The following is an 18759-nucleotide window of genomic DNA, read 5'->3' as shown; positions in this document are numbered from 1 at the left end:
AAGGGCCGAATTTGGACCTTTAACTGAAATCTGAAAACTGAAAGTTAGCAAGAGTGCCCAAAGGGCCGAATTTGGACCTTTAAGTCAAAATCTGAAAAGTGAAAAGTTGGCAAAAATGCCTCAAATGGCCAAATTCGAACCTTTTAGCCAAAATGTTAAAAAGTGAAAAGTTGGCAAAAGTGCCCAAAGGGCGGAATTTGGACCTTTAAGTCAAAATCTAAAAAGTGAAAAGTTGGCAAAAATGCCCCAAATGGCCAAATTCGGACCTTTTAGCCAAAATGTTAAAAAGTAAAAGTTGGCAAAAGTGCCCAAAGGGCCGAATGTGGACCTTTAAGTGAAAAGTTGGCAAAAATGCCTCAAATGGCCAAATTCGGACCTTTTAGCCAAAATGTTAAAAAGTGAAAGTTGGCAAAAGTGCCCAAAGGGCCGAATTTGGACCTTTAAGTGAAAATCTGAAAAGTGAAAAGTTGGCAAAAATGCCTCAAATGGCCAAATCTGGACCTTTTAGCCAAAATGTTAAAAAGTGAAAAGTTGGCAAAAGTGCCCAAAGGGTCGAATTTGGACCTTTAAGTGAAAATCTGAAAAGTGAAAAGTTGGCAAAAATGCCTCAAATGGCCAAATTCGGACCTTTTAGCCAAAATGTTAAAAAGTGAAAGTTGGCAAAACACTCCAAAATCCCAAAGTTTGCAAAAGTGTCCAAAATCCCGAAATTCACCATTAAGGGGTGAAAATGTCAAAGTTTTTAAAACTTTCCGAACGCCCCTCTTGCCCGAAATTGCCAGGAACAACTAAATTTGTGAAAGGAGTAAAAGCGTTAAAACTTGGGAAATTTTCAAGTGACCCTCCAGGCGTTAAATTTAAATATTGTTAGATTAAATTAATTAATTTTTCAAATTGATTTATTGAAATGAAATTGATCGTTCGCAGGTCGCAGGACATCATTAGAGAACCAGGAGAAAGACCTGAAACGCACATCGAAGAAGGATCGCAATCAAGGCCAGGCGCTAAAGATTGGAAAAGAAAATGGATGTGGGAACACGCTGCAGGAGCGCGAGAGCAACCAAACATTGGGAACCGTGCCGCTGAACAAAGATGAAGTGCACCACCGGGACCAAAGACCAAAGAACACTCTGAATGCTGCAAGTTTATGCCTTCTCGAGAAAAAGCGCACAGCTAGATTTAATTCCAGGAATTCAATTTCTAAAAAGCTGAAATTGTTTTATTGTAAAACTGCTTGTAGGTCCCACTCAGATATTTTGAAAGAAAGGGGAAACAAGTCAGTTGTGGACAGTTATGTCCAACTACTGGATAGACTCAAATTGAAGCCAAATAGTGGCAGGTAGTTGAAATTGTGGTTGAATGGATGAGTGAGAATTTAATGGGCATGGGTTAAGGCTGCTAGTTTCTAGAAGGCAGATCGGGACCCTTGGATGCAATTAATCCTAGCCTTTGGTTCATATTGTAAAATCTATAAAAGGCAGAGGCCTTTCTTTTGTAAAGGGTTAGATAGTTAGAGATTGTTGGATAGTTAGACTCTGTTGAGAGAGTTAGATTTTGGAGTTAGAATAGGTTAGATTTTAAGCAGTAGCATAGAGATGCTGCAGAAATTGTTGTAATAGGCAGCTGAAATCAATATATAGACATTGATTTGGTGTTTATTGTCTTGTTTTCATCCTGTTTGCATGGTTTCTCTCAGCATTTTAGATAGATCTTTCTATTTTGGGTGTGCAGGTATTTGATAGATTCAGGCTCATACCATTGAGGATATACTGATTGTGTATCATTTTGTATGGTTAACCTGAGCCTTTAATTGTGCTTAGTTCAATTGCAGGTGTCCGTCTGAGCTGCGCCAGAATTGGGTGCTTAGCCGTGCGTCTCCAGTCTGAAAATCTTCCAAGTCCCTTTGAAGATTGCACCGTTCCTGCAAGGTTGTGAGCTATTATGGCCAAGCAGGAATTGGTTATGTTGAATCCGTCTACCCGCATACACATGTTGTTAGTTTCAGATCTCCTAACCCTTTCCTTTTGCTCTTTATTATGTAATTCGAGAATCGCAGCAGACCAGCTTGTTGCAAATCGTAAGTCCCCTTGTGCTCCTAGCAAATCACATCGACCATTGAGTAATCCCGAAGTCAAGACCTGACAATCAAAACCTTGAGGTCGTCCCCTTTGATCAAACAAAAAATAGCATTAGGGATTTCCTTATCTCAAGAGAGGATAGGATACTCAGTTAGTTTATTCTATTCTGCGTTGGTCGGATGAAGTCGCAAGTTCAGCGATTTTAGACACGTCAACAGTGTCTCTCATTGTGATTTCCCTCAAGAAAGAGGCCAACCAAATCCAGATATGTGTCGACTTCCGGTGTCTGAACGCTATCACTATTAAAGACCCGTTTCCCATACCCTTCACCGACAGCATCCTTGAGGAAGTGTCTGGACATGAAATCTATTCCTTCATGGATGGGTTCTCTGGGTACAACCAGATATCCATCGCCAAGGAGGATAAGTTGAAAACGACCTTCGTGGTGGAGGACCGTGTGTATGCATACAACCGAATGCCCTTCGGTCTATGTAATGCACCGACGACCTTTCAACACATCATCTTGCACATCTTCGACAAGATGTCCGTAGGGAACTTCAAAGCCTTCCTGGACAATTGGTCTATTTACAGCGGACAGGACATCCACCTAAAAGCCCTCGGGGAGTGCCTGGAGAGATGTCGAAGGGCACGGTTGGCCCTTAATCCGAAGAAATGTAGATTCATGGTACCACAGGGAAGATTGCTTGGACACATTGTGTGTAAAGAAGGATTGAAAACAGACCCTGACAAGATTTGGGTCATAGTAGAAATGGAAGCTCCTACGAACGTCACTGGGGTAAAGTCCTTCCTTGGTCATGTAGGGTACTACAGGAGGTTCATCAAGAACTTCGCTAAGGTGTCCCACCCGTTGGATAGATTGACACGAAAAGGGGAGCCATACATCTGGACGAAGCCACAGAGCAACGCATTTGAAGAGCTGAAGACGAGATTGATGGGAGCACCCATACTCACATACCCGAACTGGGATAAGGAATTCCACGTTCACGTGGATGCCTCAAATTATGCCATCAGAGTTACATTAGCCCAGGTAGGACACGGGTTGGACCATCCCATTTATTTTGCGAGCAAGTTGTTCTCCAAGGTTGAGAATAACTACAGTACCACGGAACGCGAAGCCCTCGGCATGGTCTATGCCGTACAGAAATTCCGTCATTACCTACTCGCTACACCATTCACATTTTACATAGACCACCAGGCACTCATGTACTTGGTAAACAAGCCTATTATCCAAGGGAGGATAAGTCGTTGGCTATTGCTACTACAGGAGTTCACGTTTACAATTATGGTAAGACTAGGGCGAAGCCATGTCATAGCCGATCAACAGTCCCGGATCAAGTCGGTGGAACCTCCGGAGGGAGTAAATGATGATTTCCCGGATGTGCACTTATTCTAAATAGTTGTACTCCCTTTGTGGTACAAGAAGATTGGAGAGTACTTGTCGACGTCCCGATTCCCGGAGGATATGCCCCCAGGGGAATGGAGGAAGCTAGTACTAAGAAGCAGGACCTTTTCACTGATCAATGGCTTACTCTACAAAATGGGACCAGACCAAGTACTAAGGCATTGTGTCATGGAGGAAGAAGTCCCTAGTGTATTGAGGGAGGCACACGAAGGACCCGCAGGCGGACATATGGGCCCAGACACTACGGCCCGCAAGGTGTTGCTGGTAGGGTAGTGGTGGCCAACCGTACATCACGACGCCAGGGAGTGGGTCGTGGGGTGCGACACTTGCCAACGGGCAGGCAAACCTTTGAAGCGGGACTTCATGCCCCTCAACCCTTCGCACGCATAGGAACTCTTCGAACGATGGGGAATCGACTTTGTAGGGCCTCTTAAGGCTAGCCGTACACGACGGTGCCATTACATTGTGGTCGCGACAGAATACTTGACTAAGTGGGTGGAGGCGAGGGCTCTTCCGGATAACTCCGTAGTAAGCAAGACTAAATTTATCTATGAACAATTTATTACGCGATATGGCATACCTATTCAGTTAACCAGTGACCGAGGGGGCCACTTTGTGAACCATGTCATACGGTTGTTGACCACAGAGTTTAAGATTTTCCACTCATTATCGAGCCTGTACTACCCATGTGCGAATGGGCAGGCCGAGGCCACTAATAAAATATTGGTGTCAGTAATCTACAAGTCCTACGGAGTAGAAAAGGAAGACTGGGAAGAGAAGTTACCCTCCGTATTATGGGCCTACAGAATGACTTACAAAGTGACCACCGGTCAAACTCCATTTCAACTGATGTATGGTCAGGAAGTTGTGGTGCCTGTTGAATTCATGGTACCTAGTCTCCGAATAGCAATTGAAAATAGACTCAGAGACATGGAAAGCCTGCGGGAGAGGCTTTACAACTTGAACAAACTGGACGAGCATCGAATGGTGGCGCAATGAGCCACGAAGGCCGCACAAGCCAGAAGAAAAGTATGGCACGACAAACATCTAAAATGAGTAAGATTCACCCCGGGATAGCTAGTTTTGAAATACAATGGGAAAAACGAGATCAAACCAGGGAAGTTTAAGGTGAGATGGCTAGGACCCTTCCGAATTCACAAAATCGGGGCCAACGGGGCCATCCGACTGACAATGTTGGATGGAAAACAGGTGCCCGAGGTTGTGAACGGCTCCAAATTGAAACCGTACCGCGAATGACAAAATAATTGAAAAATAAATAAATAAACAAAAAAAAATTAAAACTTAAAAATAAAAATAATAAATTAAAAATGGAAAATGGAAAAAAAAAAAAAGAAAATGAAAAAAAAAGGAAAAAGAAACACCGTATGGTGGCACACGCCGTATGGTGGGGGCCACACAAGTGGCACCGTGCGGTGGCACCGCGGGGTCACCGCGCGGTGGCACACGCACCATGCGGTGATGTCCCACGGTGGGCCTTATAACCGCACAAGCAGACACTCCCGTACGGCAGCAAAGGAAAATATTAAACCATACGACAGAGAAGGAAAATGGCATTAACATACGGCTGTAGCAGTCCGGTATAGGTACGGGGAAAGAGAAAGAGGCACGTGCTTGATTATTCTAACCCTATTCATTTTTTAAAAAGAGGGCACAAACGACAAAGGGAGCATTATTTAATGGACGCCAGTGGGAAAAGTTGGCAAAATAAGTTACGACAGTTACCTGGTGTAGTGCCGTCAACCTCAGGGAACAAGAACATGGTCCGGATCCTACCTTCGGGTGTAAAGGTAAGAGGCGGCATGGCTGACAGTAGCAAAAAAAAAGGGAAGAAGGTACAATCCAAAGTGCAACAGACTGCAGCAAAGAGTGAGGTGACGATGGACACAATCACTTTCGAGGGTTTGACTGGCACAGATTGCAGAAAGTGGTGGAACGAGACCCCGAACGATGACCCTATGAAAATACAGCTGCGACTTGCACAAGTACAGTGGGCCATCCAAATGCCAATTTTTTGCATCAGGGACTTCGAGGTGATGCTGCGGGCCATGATTGGTACCTACAACTCGCACAGGCGGCAATCAGTATTTGATTACGACCATCAACAGATTACAGTATCCTTTGCTTTGACCGAATTTACCAGAGTTTTTGGTATTCCAGGGGTGCACGGAAAGAAAGTGGATAAGGCACAGAAAATATCCCCAGATTTCAAAGACAAACTTCTGAAGCTGATGTGTCGCGATGACCTCACACAAATGGAACTTGTTAGTCTTCAGCACACAAGCAAAAGTCGAGGACTAAAGAAGTCGTTTCTAAGAGAAGGAATATGGCAGTGCATGGTGGATGTATTGAAGAGCCGGTTGATGGGAGCAAGTCGGGCTTCAAATATTGCCATGGCACAGGTGGTGATCGCGAATCACATCCGTAATGGTGTAGTATATGACTGGGAATCTATATTAGCAGATAGGATGGAGGAATTCATGACTCTCCAACATAGGACTTTCTACATGCCCTACCACGCTATCGGGCTCTTTCTAGATGCAGTACGCCTTCGGGGCTCACCGGACCAACACTTGGCACCACAAGGTCGTGTACACCCTGGCCAGCCCCCCATATTTTATTGGATTCACCTGGACACCATGGCACCAAGCGGAGATATACACTCTAGCACGAAACGGAAGAGAAGGGTAGTGGTTTCAGCATCGGCAACCTCGGAGTCCGCCAGTAGTGACCCGAGTGAGGAGGCAGAGGACTCCAGTGATACGGCCACGGAGAGTAGTTTCAGAATGGTAGGTCAGGGTGGGCAACATGTAGAGGACATGGGGGCAACATCAGCAGCAGTCGCGCAGCCTCTGGAGGACATGGGGGCAACATCAGCAGCAGCCGCCCAGCCTCTGGACTGGCAAACGACTCCAGTAGGTACCACGTTGCCTCCTCCAAGCGCGACAGTGCTGGCCGTGCCCGTTCCTGGTTTTGGGCAAGGTCGGACACCCATGATTATGGTTCCCCCACCTGCGGCCGTGACACCGGTAGAGCCTCTGGTGGTCGACGAAAGTCATCCCACGACTGTCGTAGAGGTTGGATGGACAGAAGATGGGGAGATGGGGGTACCAGCGGAGCGTCCTGGAGAGAGTGGTACCCCTTCTCAGCAGGATATGAATGCATGGCTGAGCCGGTTCAAGCTGGCACCAATAGCCCCGGCTGGAACAATAGTCCTTTCTCCAAGGCGTGAGCAGAGTCCTCACGAGGTTGTGGACCTCGTCGGAGATGGTTCGCCAAAGCCGACGCGAAGTGTACTGAGGGACCACTCACCCATCCGTGAGCTAATGTTGAGCCCTACGCAGGAGGAGTTGACCCCGAGCTTCCCACAGACTTCCCACGGGGCTATGGAGGAGCATGGTATCGTAGCATCTCCAAGAGGGGATGGCGACGGGGAATTAGAGCAGTTCCTGGCCGATATGGCTATGGAAGCCAGACGGGTGGTAGCCTCTATGAGGTCTCAGGGAGAGGCCCAGGCAGACGATGAGTTGGAGCAGCTACTGGAGTTTATGAGGGACAGGTGCAAGACCCACTTTACTCAGTGCTTTGAGTCTGGTGGATGGCCTACCACAGAGACCTTACAGATGTTGGAGAATTGGGGCCTCTGAGAGCAAGTTGGCAAAGCCAGCAGACAGTCATTGTTGAGGTGAATAGAGCAGTCCTTTCGGGAAACCTACTATGAGTTGCGGAGGATGCAATATATTGCCGACAATACAAAGACCCAGCGCAGGGAGGCCGTGTTGGCACGGGACGAGTTGGCTACTAGGCTCCAGCAAACGGAGGAGCTCCATAGAGAGCAATTGGCTCGGGCGACGGCCGCATGGGATGAAGAACGAGCTGCCTTGGAGACAGTGTTAGCCGGAGAGAGGATGGCTAAGGGTGCCTTGGAGGCACGGTTGGAGGAAGTGCACGAGGACAGGAGTATGTTGGAGAACCGACTGGGTAGCGCTTTGGAGCAGGTAGACCAAAAAGATAAGGAAGTCTTGGAGGCAGCATTGATGGTGAAAACAGCGATGGAACGCCAGATGGTTGCGGAGCGAGACCTCAAGTTGCGGACTGAACAGGTCTACGAGTTACACGCTCGCCTAAGCTCTGCCCCCTCTCCACCAGGGACGCTTCCTCCACCCCCTTCTCAGTCCTGAGTTTTATGTTGTAATCCATTCATGTTGTTTTCCAGTCGTCAGGAGACGACCTTGTTTTTTGGGGGGGATGATGTTAGCAGTAATATTGTACAGAATAAAATAGTTAATTAAATAGTACTTTGCTTCCATTAGTAATGTAACCGAGGGATAGTAGTTACGGTGCGACGGTTGGCACTCGCACCCCCTCGGTACCTTTATATACCTCGGAATGTAACTTGTAAAGGACATGAATTATTAATGGAATAGCATTTCTTATGTTTTATCTGATGTCTATGGCATTATTATTCTGCATTGAATGTTTTATCTGTATGTTCTAAGCTATTCACCCAGAGGGTAAACAAACCACTAGCTCATCCATTGGAGGTTCCATGATAGGGATCTACTTGTGCTTCATTGCTGATTGATTAGTGAAAAGAGCAAAAATTCTAGATCAGATTTGAAGATCAGATATTAGGGCTTCTTCTTTGGTGAGTTGGGCTATTATTTGCCCAGGGTCTCACCCTAGATTCGGAGTGCCATATTGTGGAAGGGGGGCGACTTGCCCTAGGGGGCAAATTGGGTGATTTTGTGGAGATTAGGCTTTGATTTCATTTTCCGATTTGGGGCAGACCTTTTCACCATCCTTGGAGCAGCGATTTTGATGCTTGTTGTCATCATTATATTAGGGTTTTGCCCTAAGATTGGAGTGTGATTATCTGAAGGAGATTTGTGAGTTGTTGGAAGACATTTTCACCATATAAAGCAGCAAACCCTAGCCTGTTTATAGCACACCTGAGTGCCTGAATTTGGAGCTGATTTTAGAGCCTTTGTAATTAATTGCACTAGGGTTTGAAACCCTTATTTTGGGCGTTATAACTTGGTTATCATTTCAAGGACAACTTTACATGTTTGGTATGTATTAACCCTATAATTTAATTTTGTTCGTGGACAGCAGACATCTGGGCAAGTTGGGTATTAAAATCTGCATATCTATCTCTATTTTATCTCAGAGAAAGTAATGGAAGTTTTGGTATTTCAGTACTGAACATTTCTGGGCAGATATTAAGGTCTTTGTTGTATGCTTCTAAACTCGGAAAATAATCTGAAAACTATTTCTTTAGTTGGTAAATTCATATCTGATTCTGACATAATATCTGGGACTGCAATTGAAGCTTTTTACATGCAAATATATTTTCAGAAAGTTCTGCCCTAGTTTGTAGAATTTGTTACCTTTTCCTAGTCTCCCTATTTGGGGATACTACAACATCACAATTAGCCAGATAGACTAATCTAGAATGTACCCTTTGGGACTTATCCTTATTGATATCATTTTTAAGCATTAACATATTTATTTCTCTTCATGTGCCATATCCATATGGGATGCCACAAGATTTATTGAGCAATCTTGGACAAATATGAGAATAATAAAACTATAGCTTTGTGAATTATTGAGGGAGAAATCATGCCTAATGGGATACATTAGATTTAATATCAATCTCAGATTTGCAGATGACGAGTACACCATGACCAAGCTATCTAATTTGTGATGATTGGAGGTAAATGGGAAGAGTTAAATCACTAGAAAAAAAGGTTTTGTCATTTCTTCCTTGTAAAAAATAAATGTGGATGATGAAGCAACAAAGAATCATATGACTGTTCCAAAATAATAGGAAAACTTAATATAAAAAAATAGATCATATAATCCTTTTCAGGGCCATTTTTAATTTGACCCACAAGGGATTCAGAGATGTAAGCACCTGCCTTTGTCCCCCTGTTGCAGTACGTAAATAATAGATTACTGAGTCCTTCACAATCTTATATTGAGTATCCTTGCCAGGAATCGCAACAACTGTGGAACCCTGCCATAAAAAAGAAATTAAATCTCTTCAAACTATAAAATTATAATTTACTATATTGATAAAGCAAATATGCATAATATAATTTTGGGACTCTCATACGTGTAAAAATTAACAATCATAACTTATAAGAGAAAAACAAAGCAAAAATCTTCATTGGACTCCATAATCAATGTTGCATTTAAACAAGCAACTCAAAAGGCTTTCACATGAAATAATAAGCCTTGAATGGTCTTTGAAATGGATCTCCATGACCATGATTACACCATCTCCAGCCTTGAATCTTCTTTGAAAAGTACCTCCATGACCATGATTACACCAAGACCCTTTCAAAGACGATACAAGGCTGATTCTCTTATGAGAAAGCCTTCTGAGTTGCTTGTTTCAATGCAACATACAATGAGAAGCAAGGTAGAGTATAATGACATGACCCTGTTCACAAAAACTCCTCACAGCTGACAAAACAAAGCTTTAATGAAACAAATATTGAAAAAACATTTGCCAGCCAACAAATAAATTATCAATAATGAATAGCAGTTTTTCAAAATGTAGAAGTAAAAGTTACATATAAATTTATAATTATAAAATGTTTACTACCCTTTTCAAAAAAACATTAAAATAGATATATAGTTTAGTAAATAAAATTACTGAAATATTTATGTACTTTAGTAAATAAAATAGTAATTAATGCTATTGAAATAATTTATTTTCATTTAACTTTTTGACAGAATTTGAAATAGCTATGTGCTTAACATATAAACTAATGTGAATAAGATAAAATAGTTCCTAAATAAAATTTATTGTGTCCATGTGTGTATGTAGTAGTTAAAATTTAAATTTATCTACTTACTTATTTCTGTGTCAATATGTGTATGTAGAAGTTTAAATAATTATTAAAATTTAACTTTTTAAAAAATGTACAAAAATAAAATACCTCTTCAATTAAAAATAAGTAAATAATGAAAGATAAAATAAAATAGCACTTCAATAAAAGTTAAAATTAATTTTGCCAAATAAATAGCTCTAAAGTAAAATAAAGTAGCTTTTATGTAAATTAAAAAAATAAATGGTTGCTAATTTATCTAAGTACCTATTAATGTGTCCATGCATGTATATGTATTAGTATAAATAGATATTAAAATTTACTATTCATATAAATATAAAAGAATAAAGTCAAAGTAAAAAATGTAATTTCATTGAAATAGCTATCTGCTTAAAATATGTAGTAATAAATTTGTTTCCATTTAGCCTTCTGAAAGCTGTAAAAAAATAGAATAAATAATGTAGATAAATTAAAACAGTTATTCAGTAAAAATTAAAATTTCTAGGTCTGTGTATGCTGTAAATAAAATAGCTTTGAAGTAAAATAATATAGCTCTTAAGCAAATAAAATAGCCCTTAGTAAACAAAATAGCTCTATGCCAGTGTGTAATATTAGTAGTTTAAATAAATATTAGAATTTAATATTCATATAATTCTTAGTTTTTGAATGCAAAAAAAATAAATGGTTGCAGGGAAGCAAAGTGAAAACCCTAATGCTGACTGGTGTTTGGATCCTACAAATGTTGAGACACAGAACAATGTGGCTCAACTCACCTCTGGCAAAGAGCAGCCCCTTCCTGGTGTATGTAGCCATATAGCAGATGTTCTAACTCAGGAAGTAAATAAAAAGGAGGTCAGTTTGTCTGGGGATCCCATGGTTGGGAAGCACTACTCTACTGCAGCTCACTGTGGAAGAAGAATTGATTCAGGCTTAACGCTTAAGGTGAATAAAAAGATTCATCCCTTGGAGCTGAGAGGGAAGTTATTGAGGAAGTGGAGCATTATGCAATATGGCGTTGATCTGTAGGTTTAGCAATCCCTAGCCCAGCCTACCAGAGCTTCACCAGTGGGTATCTAATTTTTGGAAACCCTTTTTATTGGAACCAATAGTGATACCCTTGCCAAAGGTTTCTTTATTATAAATTGTGCATCCGAAGAAAATAGAGGTAATATTCTTGCTAAAGGTCCCTAGGCTTGAGGGAATGCCTCCCTATTTGTAAAACCCCGGTTTTGGGGTTTTATCCCCTGTTGGTACCCATACGAAACTTGATGTTTGTACTACTTGGTGTTTGTTTTTGTCATCAATTTAACATCATTTGTGTGTCAAATCAAGGTTAGTGATAGCACTATCCAGTCAAGTGACAAGATTGGCATGTCATGGTCTTGTGTTTTGGCTAATTACTCTTGCACAGTGACCAAGGTTGCACTTTTCCATTTGAAAATGGTGAGATTCTCAATTGAAGATGGCTCGGGCAATGGAAAAACAAGAAGGAAATGGCTAAGATTTGAGATTGAAATCGACAAAATTGACAAATGACTAAGCGAACTCCTCAAGGTGCACTTTTTCCTTGGCATTGCCACCTAGAAACTCCTCTAGCACACCATTTGAGTGGCAATGCCATGAAAGATCCATAACTGGGCAGGATAGGAAGTCTAAGGCAATGGAGTGCACAAAATGAGTGGCAAAGCCAGCATGAATCTCCACTTAAGAAAAAGTGTATAAGTTGTCAAGTAATGGCACACAAATCAGGTGATTTCTCCCTTGTAAAAATGCACCCAATGTAGCAATGGCGAGGAAAACACACTCAGGCAAGGTAAGAAATCGATCTGTCATGTATGGCATGCTTTTAGCTTGACATGGCCAGCAAAAACCTCTGACAAGTTAAATCCAGAGTGGCAATGAGATTATGAAATTGCACCCAAGCTCAAAAAGGAAATAATTAAAGAATTCAGGCACCATTTCGTATTGACAAAGCCACCTCTATCTTCTGCCTGGCAATCAGCAATAATTGTCAAGTGGTAAGTAATCCATTCCTAGCATGTATCAACAACCTAAAATTCAGCCCAGAAAAATGGTGGTATGTTTAGTTATTTCTGCCATAAGATGAGTTGATGAAAAGAAGAGAAGCATGGTGCATTTCTTGCATGGCTTAACCCTTAGTGAACTGCCCCACAGATGGTTAAGTTGTTAGTGAAGTGCAACATCTTTGAAGCAGAGATTTTAAGACCAATCTAGGCACACTTTTTGGTGGTTAAAGCCAAGGAAATGTTTGTCAAGTCATAAGCACAAAGAGGCAATAAGATAGCTGGTGCACACTATAGTAGGATTAGCCATTAATTTACAAGTATGGCTCACAATTTCTCTCCACCCATAATTTCAAGGAAAAATTTTAAGTAACTGGTGCATGTTATGAGTGGTCTGACCAGATGATCTCCTCCAACCACTCATTTTAGATGGTTTTGCCCTACTAAATCTGTGTGTAAGTTAATGTTAATAAATAGCCTAAAGTAAGGTACACCTTCTTCTTGGCTTTGCCATTGACCTTCTCCATCTGGCACACATTTCCTTGGGTTTTAGCATGATAAAACTCTGCTTTTTCTATCTTTAGTTGCCTCAAAGCAAAAAACAGAGATAAAGCACTTAAAACTCAAGACCACTCATACATATGCAATAAAAACTTGCTGTTCTTCTTGTCCTAGTCATTGTCCCAACTTCCTAAGGCAGTTTTAGCCTCAAATTTTTCTTCTTGCAGGTTGCAGCAGGTTGACAAGTGACACATGATGCTCTTGGGCAGGAAAGATATAAATGTCAAGTGACATGAGTATTAGAAAGGCACACAGAAGCAAAAGGACAGGATTTAATTATCTTTCAAGTATCAAGCATGAACTAAAGGGAGAGCGTCAGCAAGGTTTCAAGCTTCTTAAAAAAATAAAAGCAAGCATGAACTAAAGGGAGAGCGTCAGCAAGGTTTCAAGCTTCTTAAAAAAATAAAAGCAATGCTTCAGATATCCATAGCAGCAAGCTCTTGAGTGATAGAGAATGGCAACTATAGGATCCAATTAACACCCCCAATTTCATGTATGGCAGAAGACATACTTGTGTAAGGCTTTGTGTAAAGGCTATCACAAGAGCTTGTGGCAAGTTGCACCAAATTTCACAGCAGTAATACTCATCAGATTGGCATCCATCTAAAGTTTCAAATGTGGTTTCAGATCTATGAAGGGTTTGGGCATTGTTGTTTTGTTTATTAGAAGAATAAGTTTCATGGATACCTAGCCACCTAAGGTTTCCAGAGTATCATGGCTAAGGGTTTCTGAAGATCTGGAGTATTCAACAGTTCTAGCACGAAAAATGTTCTAAAACTTCAAAGTCGCTTCTTTACAGATGACTAATTTTAGCATCGGCCATATCAGGCGGTTGTCAACTCCAACAATAGCTATTTCGAAGCAATGGATATAAACCTATTTTAGGTTTTTAGTGTTTTAATAATTGTTATAAAATAGGTTTACTTTAAAATAGATTTATTTCCACTTTTTCTGCAGATACGGATAGAATCGCTTTAAAGGAGCACCTTTTGGGCATATTTAGTTCTGATTCTTAAATCCCTAAAGCTACCCTTTGTGAACTTGTAAATAAGTGTTTTGAGCACATAAATTGTTAAGGATGGTTGAAATCGTACTTATGTTTCAAAAATTGTTGTTCAGTTCAAGTTATTCTAGCTATGATTGCATGTTTGTAATTCAAAAAAAACAAAAATCAAAAGAAGATTAAGTTTAATCAACCTTTGTAATGGCAAAGTGTGTCTATTTAAATTAAAGCTCTGAATATAGTTTAATGTCATGCCCCCAAATTGATAAATTTAATCAGCAACCTGCATGCCTTGATCAGCAGACCATCGAAGAAATTGTCTTAAACCTTACTGAGTCTGTAAGTAATGGATACTCAGAAATATGATCATCGTGTGTTTCTGAAACCTGTGAACGAATACATTTGTTTGGTCATCTCAATCCAATAACTTCTGTACGCAAACTGTGTACGAATTCATTTGTTTGGTCTGCAACCTTTTGACATCAATGGCAAGCATTCTAACAGGGGGTTGTTGGAGCGGGGATTCCAAAGGTGTAGCTTTGCCCTTTTTTCGAGGTGAGCCTGCAGTGTGTTTTGATGCTGAGATGGCTGATGAAGTGAAGGAGAACGGATTATATTTTGCTGAGATGGGTTTGATTGGGAGGTTTCTGGCCAAGCCTGGCAAACTTACACAAGTGAATTACTGACAGTCGATGCCCCATTTTGGAGGGGGATGTGCAGATCTACCCTGGTGCTCGTGGTTTTTTTATGGTGATGTTTGATAATGTGTAGGATAGGAAGAGAATCCTTTGTGAGTATCTCTGGAGCTGGGAGGAGAAGCACATACTTTTATTGAAACCATGGTATCATGCATTCAACTCAGTCACGGAGTCTTTCAAAAAAAATCCAATATGAGTAAGAGTTAAGACTGCCAAATTTACTGTTATAGTTCTGATTTGAATCTAGCTTCAAAGCTATAGGAAATACTTTGGGGAAATATTTGAGGGTGGATGAGGGCTCTCTAGGTTAATTGCATACTACCTATGCACACATTTTAGTAGAGATGGATATGTTAAAGCTCCTCTTGCTGATTTATCTCTGAACTCAGAGAAGGGAATTTGGGTGCAGTTGGTGGATTACGAAAGAATCCTCTTTAGATGCAGAAGATGCTTTCAAATAGGGCATACAGCTGCTAAGTGTGTCAAGCAGAAACCAAAAGGACAGGTTACCTTGTTAAGTTTTGATCAGATTTGAATAGGCAGGTAAATTTTATTTTAGAATACTTTGATCACAATTGAATATCAATTCCAATTATGAATTCAGATATAAGTTCGATTTGCAGAATAGATATCAGTTTGCTAAGTGTTTATATCTATATCACTCTCTGCTAGTAAATTCAGACTTCCTTGATTTCTCTTTATAATTACAGACTGTTCTATACGTTCATCAATCTGCAATATATATCAGAGATTAATGCATCGGACTTCTTATCAGTTGATAATAATTACGGACTGTGTATTTCACTCACCACGATCTATATATATATATATATTCACGGATGCAGGATGTCGACTTCTTACTGTGTCGCTGTATGTTATTCTCAGAATAACTTTTATCTGCTTGTAGTATATTAACAATGTCTTGTGTGTTGTATTTTTTAATGTAACCTTCCAAAGGAAACATATATGCTAATATATGATATTCAAGGGTTTCTTATAAGGTTGTGATTCTTCACCATAGAACCCGATGACCATTCACAACTTAAATCAGTTACCAACCGATTCAAATATAATCGGAATTATATATACACCAATTCGAACACAATTGGTTTATGTAAAACCAGATAATAAACAAGACCTAATTGTTATTGACAAACCATAATTAATTGAACCGATTCAAACATAATTGATTGCAATAATTAATCATTAATAACCCGATATAGATGGAATATGATAAGGCATAGTAATAATAGAAAAATCTGATAGAGTGTGATTAATACGAATTAAATAAGGGTGATTGGTTGATCAAATGTGTAAGGCCGATAGGCCACTTACACATTTGATCTGCAAAGTCGGTATCTAGGATTCTGACTGAAGCTACATCTTCAACACCCCTCTTAGCTAGGGAGGAATCTTCTTTACAAGTTACATCACTTCATTGTGATGATTGACCACAATGGCTACATCCATATGTGGAAAGGAAAGATATCACCCCACAGTGATATCAACTATTATAGCTTATCCACGAATATCACCTCACGTGATATCCACCATTATGGTTTATCCATAGATATCTCCTCATGTAATATCCACCATTATGGCTTATCCATAGATATTACCTATCCACCATTATGACTTATCCATGGATATCACCTCACGAGATATCAACCATTATTATGAGATCGTCACCTCACAATAATGGTAAGATGCACAAGTGTTCATCATTGTGAGATCGTCACCTCACGATGATATTTACCATGGCTCATCCAAAGGGTAATGTTGTGCGTTGCACACGCCCCCTGTCGCCGACAGGGTCCCCCCCCTTTCCAGTTTTGAGTTTTTTGATCGTCGTCCCGAGAATCGAAACAGAGTTTCTCGTGTCTCCCCGAGCGAGTTCGTGATCAGTCCGTAAGCTGATCGACGTTGGAGTAACGAACCAATGAGTCCTCTTGACTGATCTGGCTTTCGGGCGTAAATGCCGAAAGTTTGTTCCAAAATTTCAAAACTTAACGCAATGCAAGCATTTTTTTCGGACTCCAGGTCCGAACTTGGCGAAAGTCAAGTTGAGCTGTTAAGTTTAAAACGTTGTGCGCTCCCCCCCTTTTGGATGTAAGCGTCCGAAGGTGAAAATTCAAAATTTGAAAGCATAAGGTGGCAATCGCATTCCGGACCCTAGGTCCGAAATTTCCAAAAGGTTCAAGTTTCAAAACATAACACTGCAAAAACAACGTTTTCGGACCTTAGGTCCGAATTTTAGTGAAGGATAAGTTTAAAACACAGTGTAAAACATTCTTCGGACCCCCGCATCCGAGTGAAAAGGGCAAAATCGTAAGTTTTAAAACATATCGCAAAACATTTTTTCGGGCCCTAAGCTCCGAAAAGGACGAAAGGTAAAGCGTGTTTTTAAAACAACATTATCAAATGCATTTCGGACCCTAAGCTCCGAAAAGGAGAAAATCGTAAGTTTTAAAACATATCGCAAAACATTTTTTCGGGCCCTAAGCTCCGAAAAGGACGAAAGGTAAAGCAGGTTTTAAAACAACATTATAAAACATTCTTCAGACCCTAACGGAGAAAAGCGTAAGTTTTAAAACATATCGCAAAACATTTTTTCGGGCCCTAGGCTCCGGATGGAAAGGCGAAAAAGTTAAGTTTTTCAAAAACGCATCAAACCGCATTTTTCGGACCCCAGGCTCCGAAAAGAGGCGAAGAAGTTAAGTTTTTCAAAGACGCATAAAGCAGCGTTTTCGGACCCCAAGCTCCGAAGGAAAATGGCGAAGTAAGGTTTCAAGAGCAAACACAGTACAAAACGCACTTCGGACCCCCCCCCCCCTGCGTTCGAGCTTCAACAAGGTCGGGCAAACAGCATTTTTGGGCCCTAAGCAGCCGAAATTCTAAGGTAAAAGTAAAAACGAAGTCCAAAAAACAAAACATTAAACGCAGAAGACACAGTGTGTAACGCGGAGGTCAGGACGAGCACACCCGCGAAGGTTAGATTCGAAAACCTCCAATTCAAAATTCGAAAGGAACTCTTCAATCCGAAATCAAAGAGGTAAGACACTGCATCATCCTCCCATCAACCATCTAAAATTCAGGTTGCTAGGCACAGAACCATGTAAAATTGATAAATCCTCTTTCATCTTCCAAACTGCGAAAATTTAAACAGGAAGGATAACCGTTGGGATTCAAATTTTGCAGGATCATCCGCTCGCCCCGCCGCAAGGTCGAGCAATCACCCATCATTCGCTCCGATCAGGTAAGTACGCCTTATCGCGTACGGTCATTTAAAATGTGTGGATCAAATAGGCAAATACGCAAAATTTGAAATGCTTAGAGTCTGCATCTCCATCATTCGAGCATCCAAAATTTAGGACTCATTCCCGAAGTTTGGCCGAAAACTGCATCTCTTTTCAAAATTCTCATGTTTTGTCTTTGTTAAAATTAATCAAAAAATTCGAAAGTGAGAACGCTTAGTCATAAATCTTCAGGAATATGATGCTGTTGAAGTTAATCAGATTGTTAGCCCAGAATGATATTTAAGCTAATCTCGGTCTGTTGAAACACTTCTGTTATTATCTAACCCGCATCGTCATTCTCGTATCACCTTGTAATCCGTGTCTGGCTGTGTAGGATAAATGCCTAAATCAGCGGCAGAATCATCAAGGACACCCGCTGCAACAGAAACCTCACGAGCATCCAAATCAGACGTCCCACGGAAAGTTGAAAGAATGAAGTATCAGTATCAGAGAGGAGGGTTAAGAGAGTCAAAGGTCCAGAGCATCTGGGACAACATTGGTGACACCGACCTTGGCCATATTGATATTCAGGATTTCAGGGATCGGGTCTTCTCACCCAATGCATATGGCAGGCCTAGGCAAATGCTAGAAAGTGGCATCGCCCAAGCAGCAGGTTTTCCTCCAGCAATCCAGAACTATGAATTAGTAGTGGAAGCTGCTCGGCATTATGAGCCAAAGTCCAGATTAGTGCTTCTGGAAGATATCACTATTGCCGACTTCTCCCCTGAGGCTATCGGTGATGCATTTGATATCCCCTTTCCAAATAATCCCATAGCTACAACAATGGACGAGGCACAGGGGGCGTATGATATGAACCCA

General features: G+C 41.0%; 1 protein-coding gene across 2 annotated transcripts in view; it reads right to left on the bottom strand.

Annotated features, from left to right (window-relative positions):
• The window catches only part of LOC131061083 (uncharacterized), a 187014-nt gene that overhangs the window by 123116 nt on the left and 45139 nt on the right, over window positions 1-18759 (bottom strand). Inside the window, exon 2 of one of the 2 annotated variants that reach the window (XM_057994592.2) lies at window positions 9437-9538. In XM_057994592.2, the coding sequence (XP_057850575.1) occupies window positions 9437-9538 (102 nt within the window). Of the gene's footprint in view, window positions 1-9436; window positions 9539-18759 lie in introns of those variants that run through there. The other variant, XM_057994593.1, reaches the window with a different exon arrangement.

This window comes from Cryptomeria japonica, chromosome 4, assembly GCF_030272615.1.
Source record: "Cryptomeria japonica chromosome 4, Sugi_1.0, whole genome shotgun sequence".
Classification (NCBI taxonomy): Eukaryota; Viridiplantae; Streptophyta; class Pinopsida; order Cupressales; family Cupressaceae; genus Cryptomeria; species Cryptomeria japonica.
This window is presented reverse-complemented; position numbering and strand designations above follow the sequence as displayed.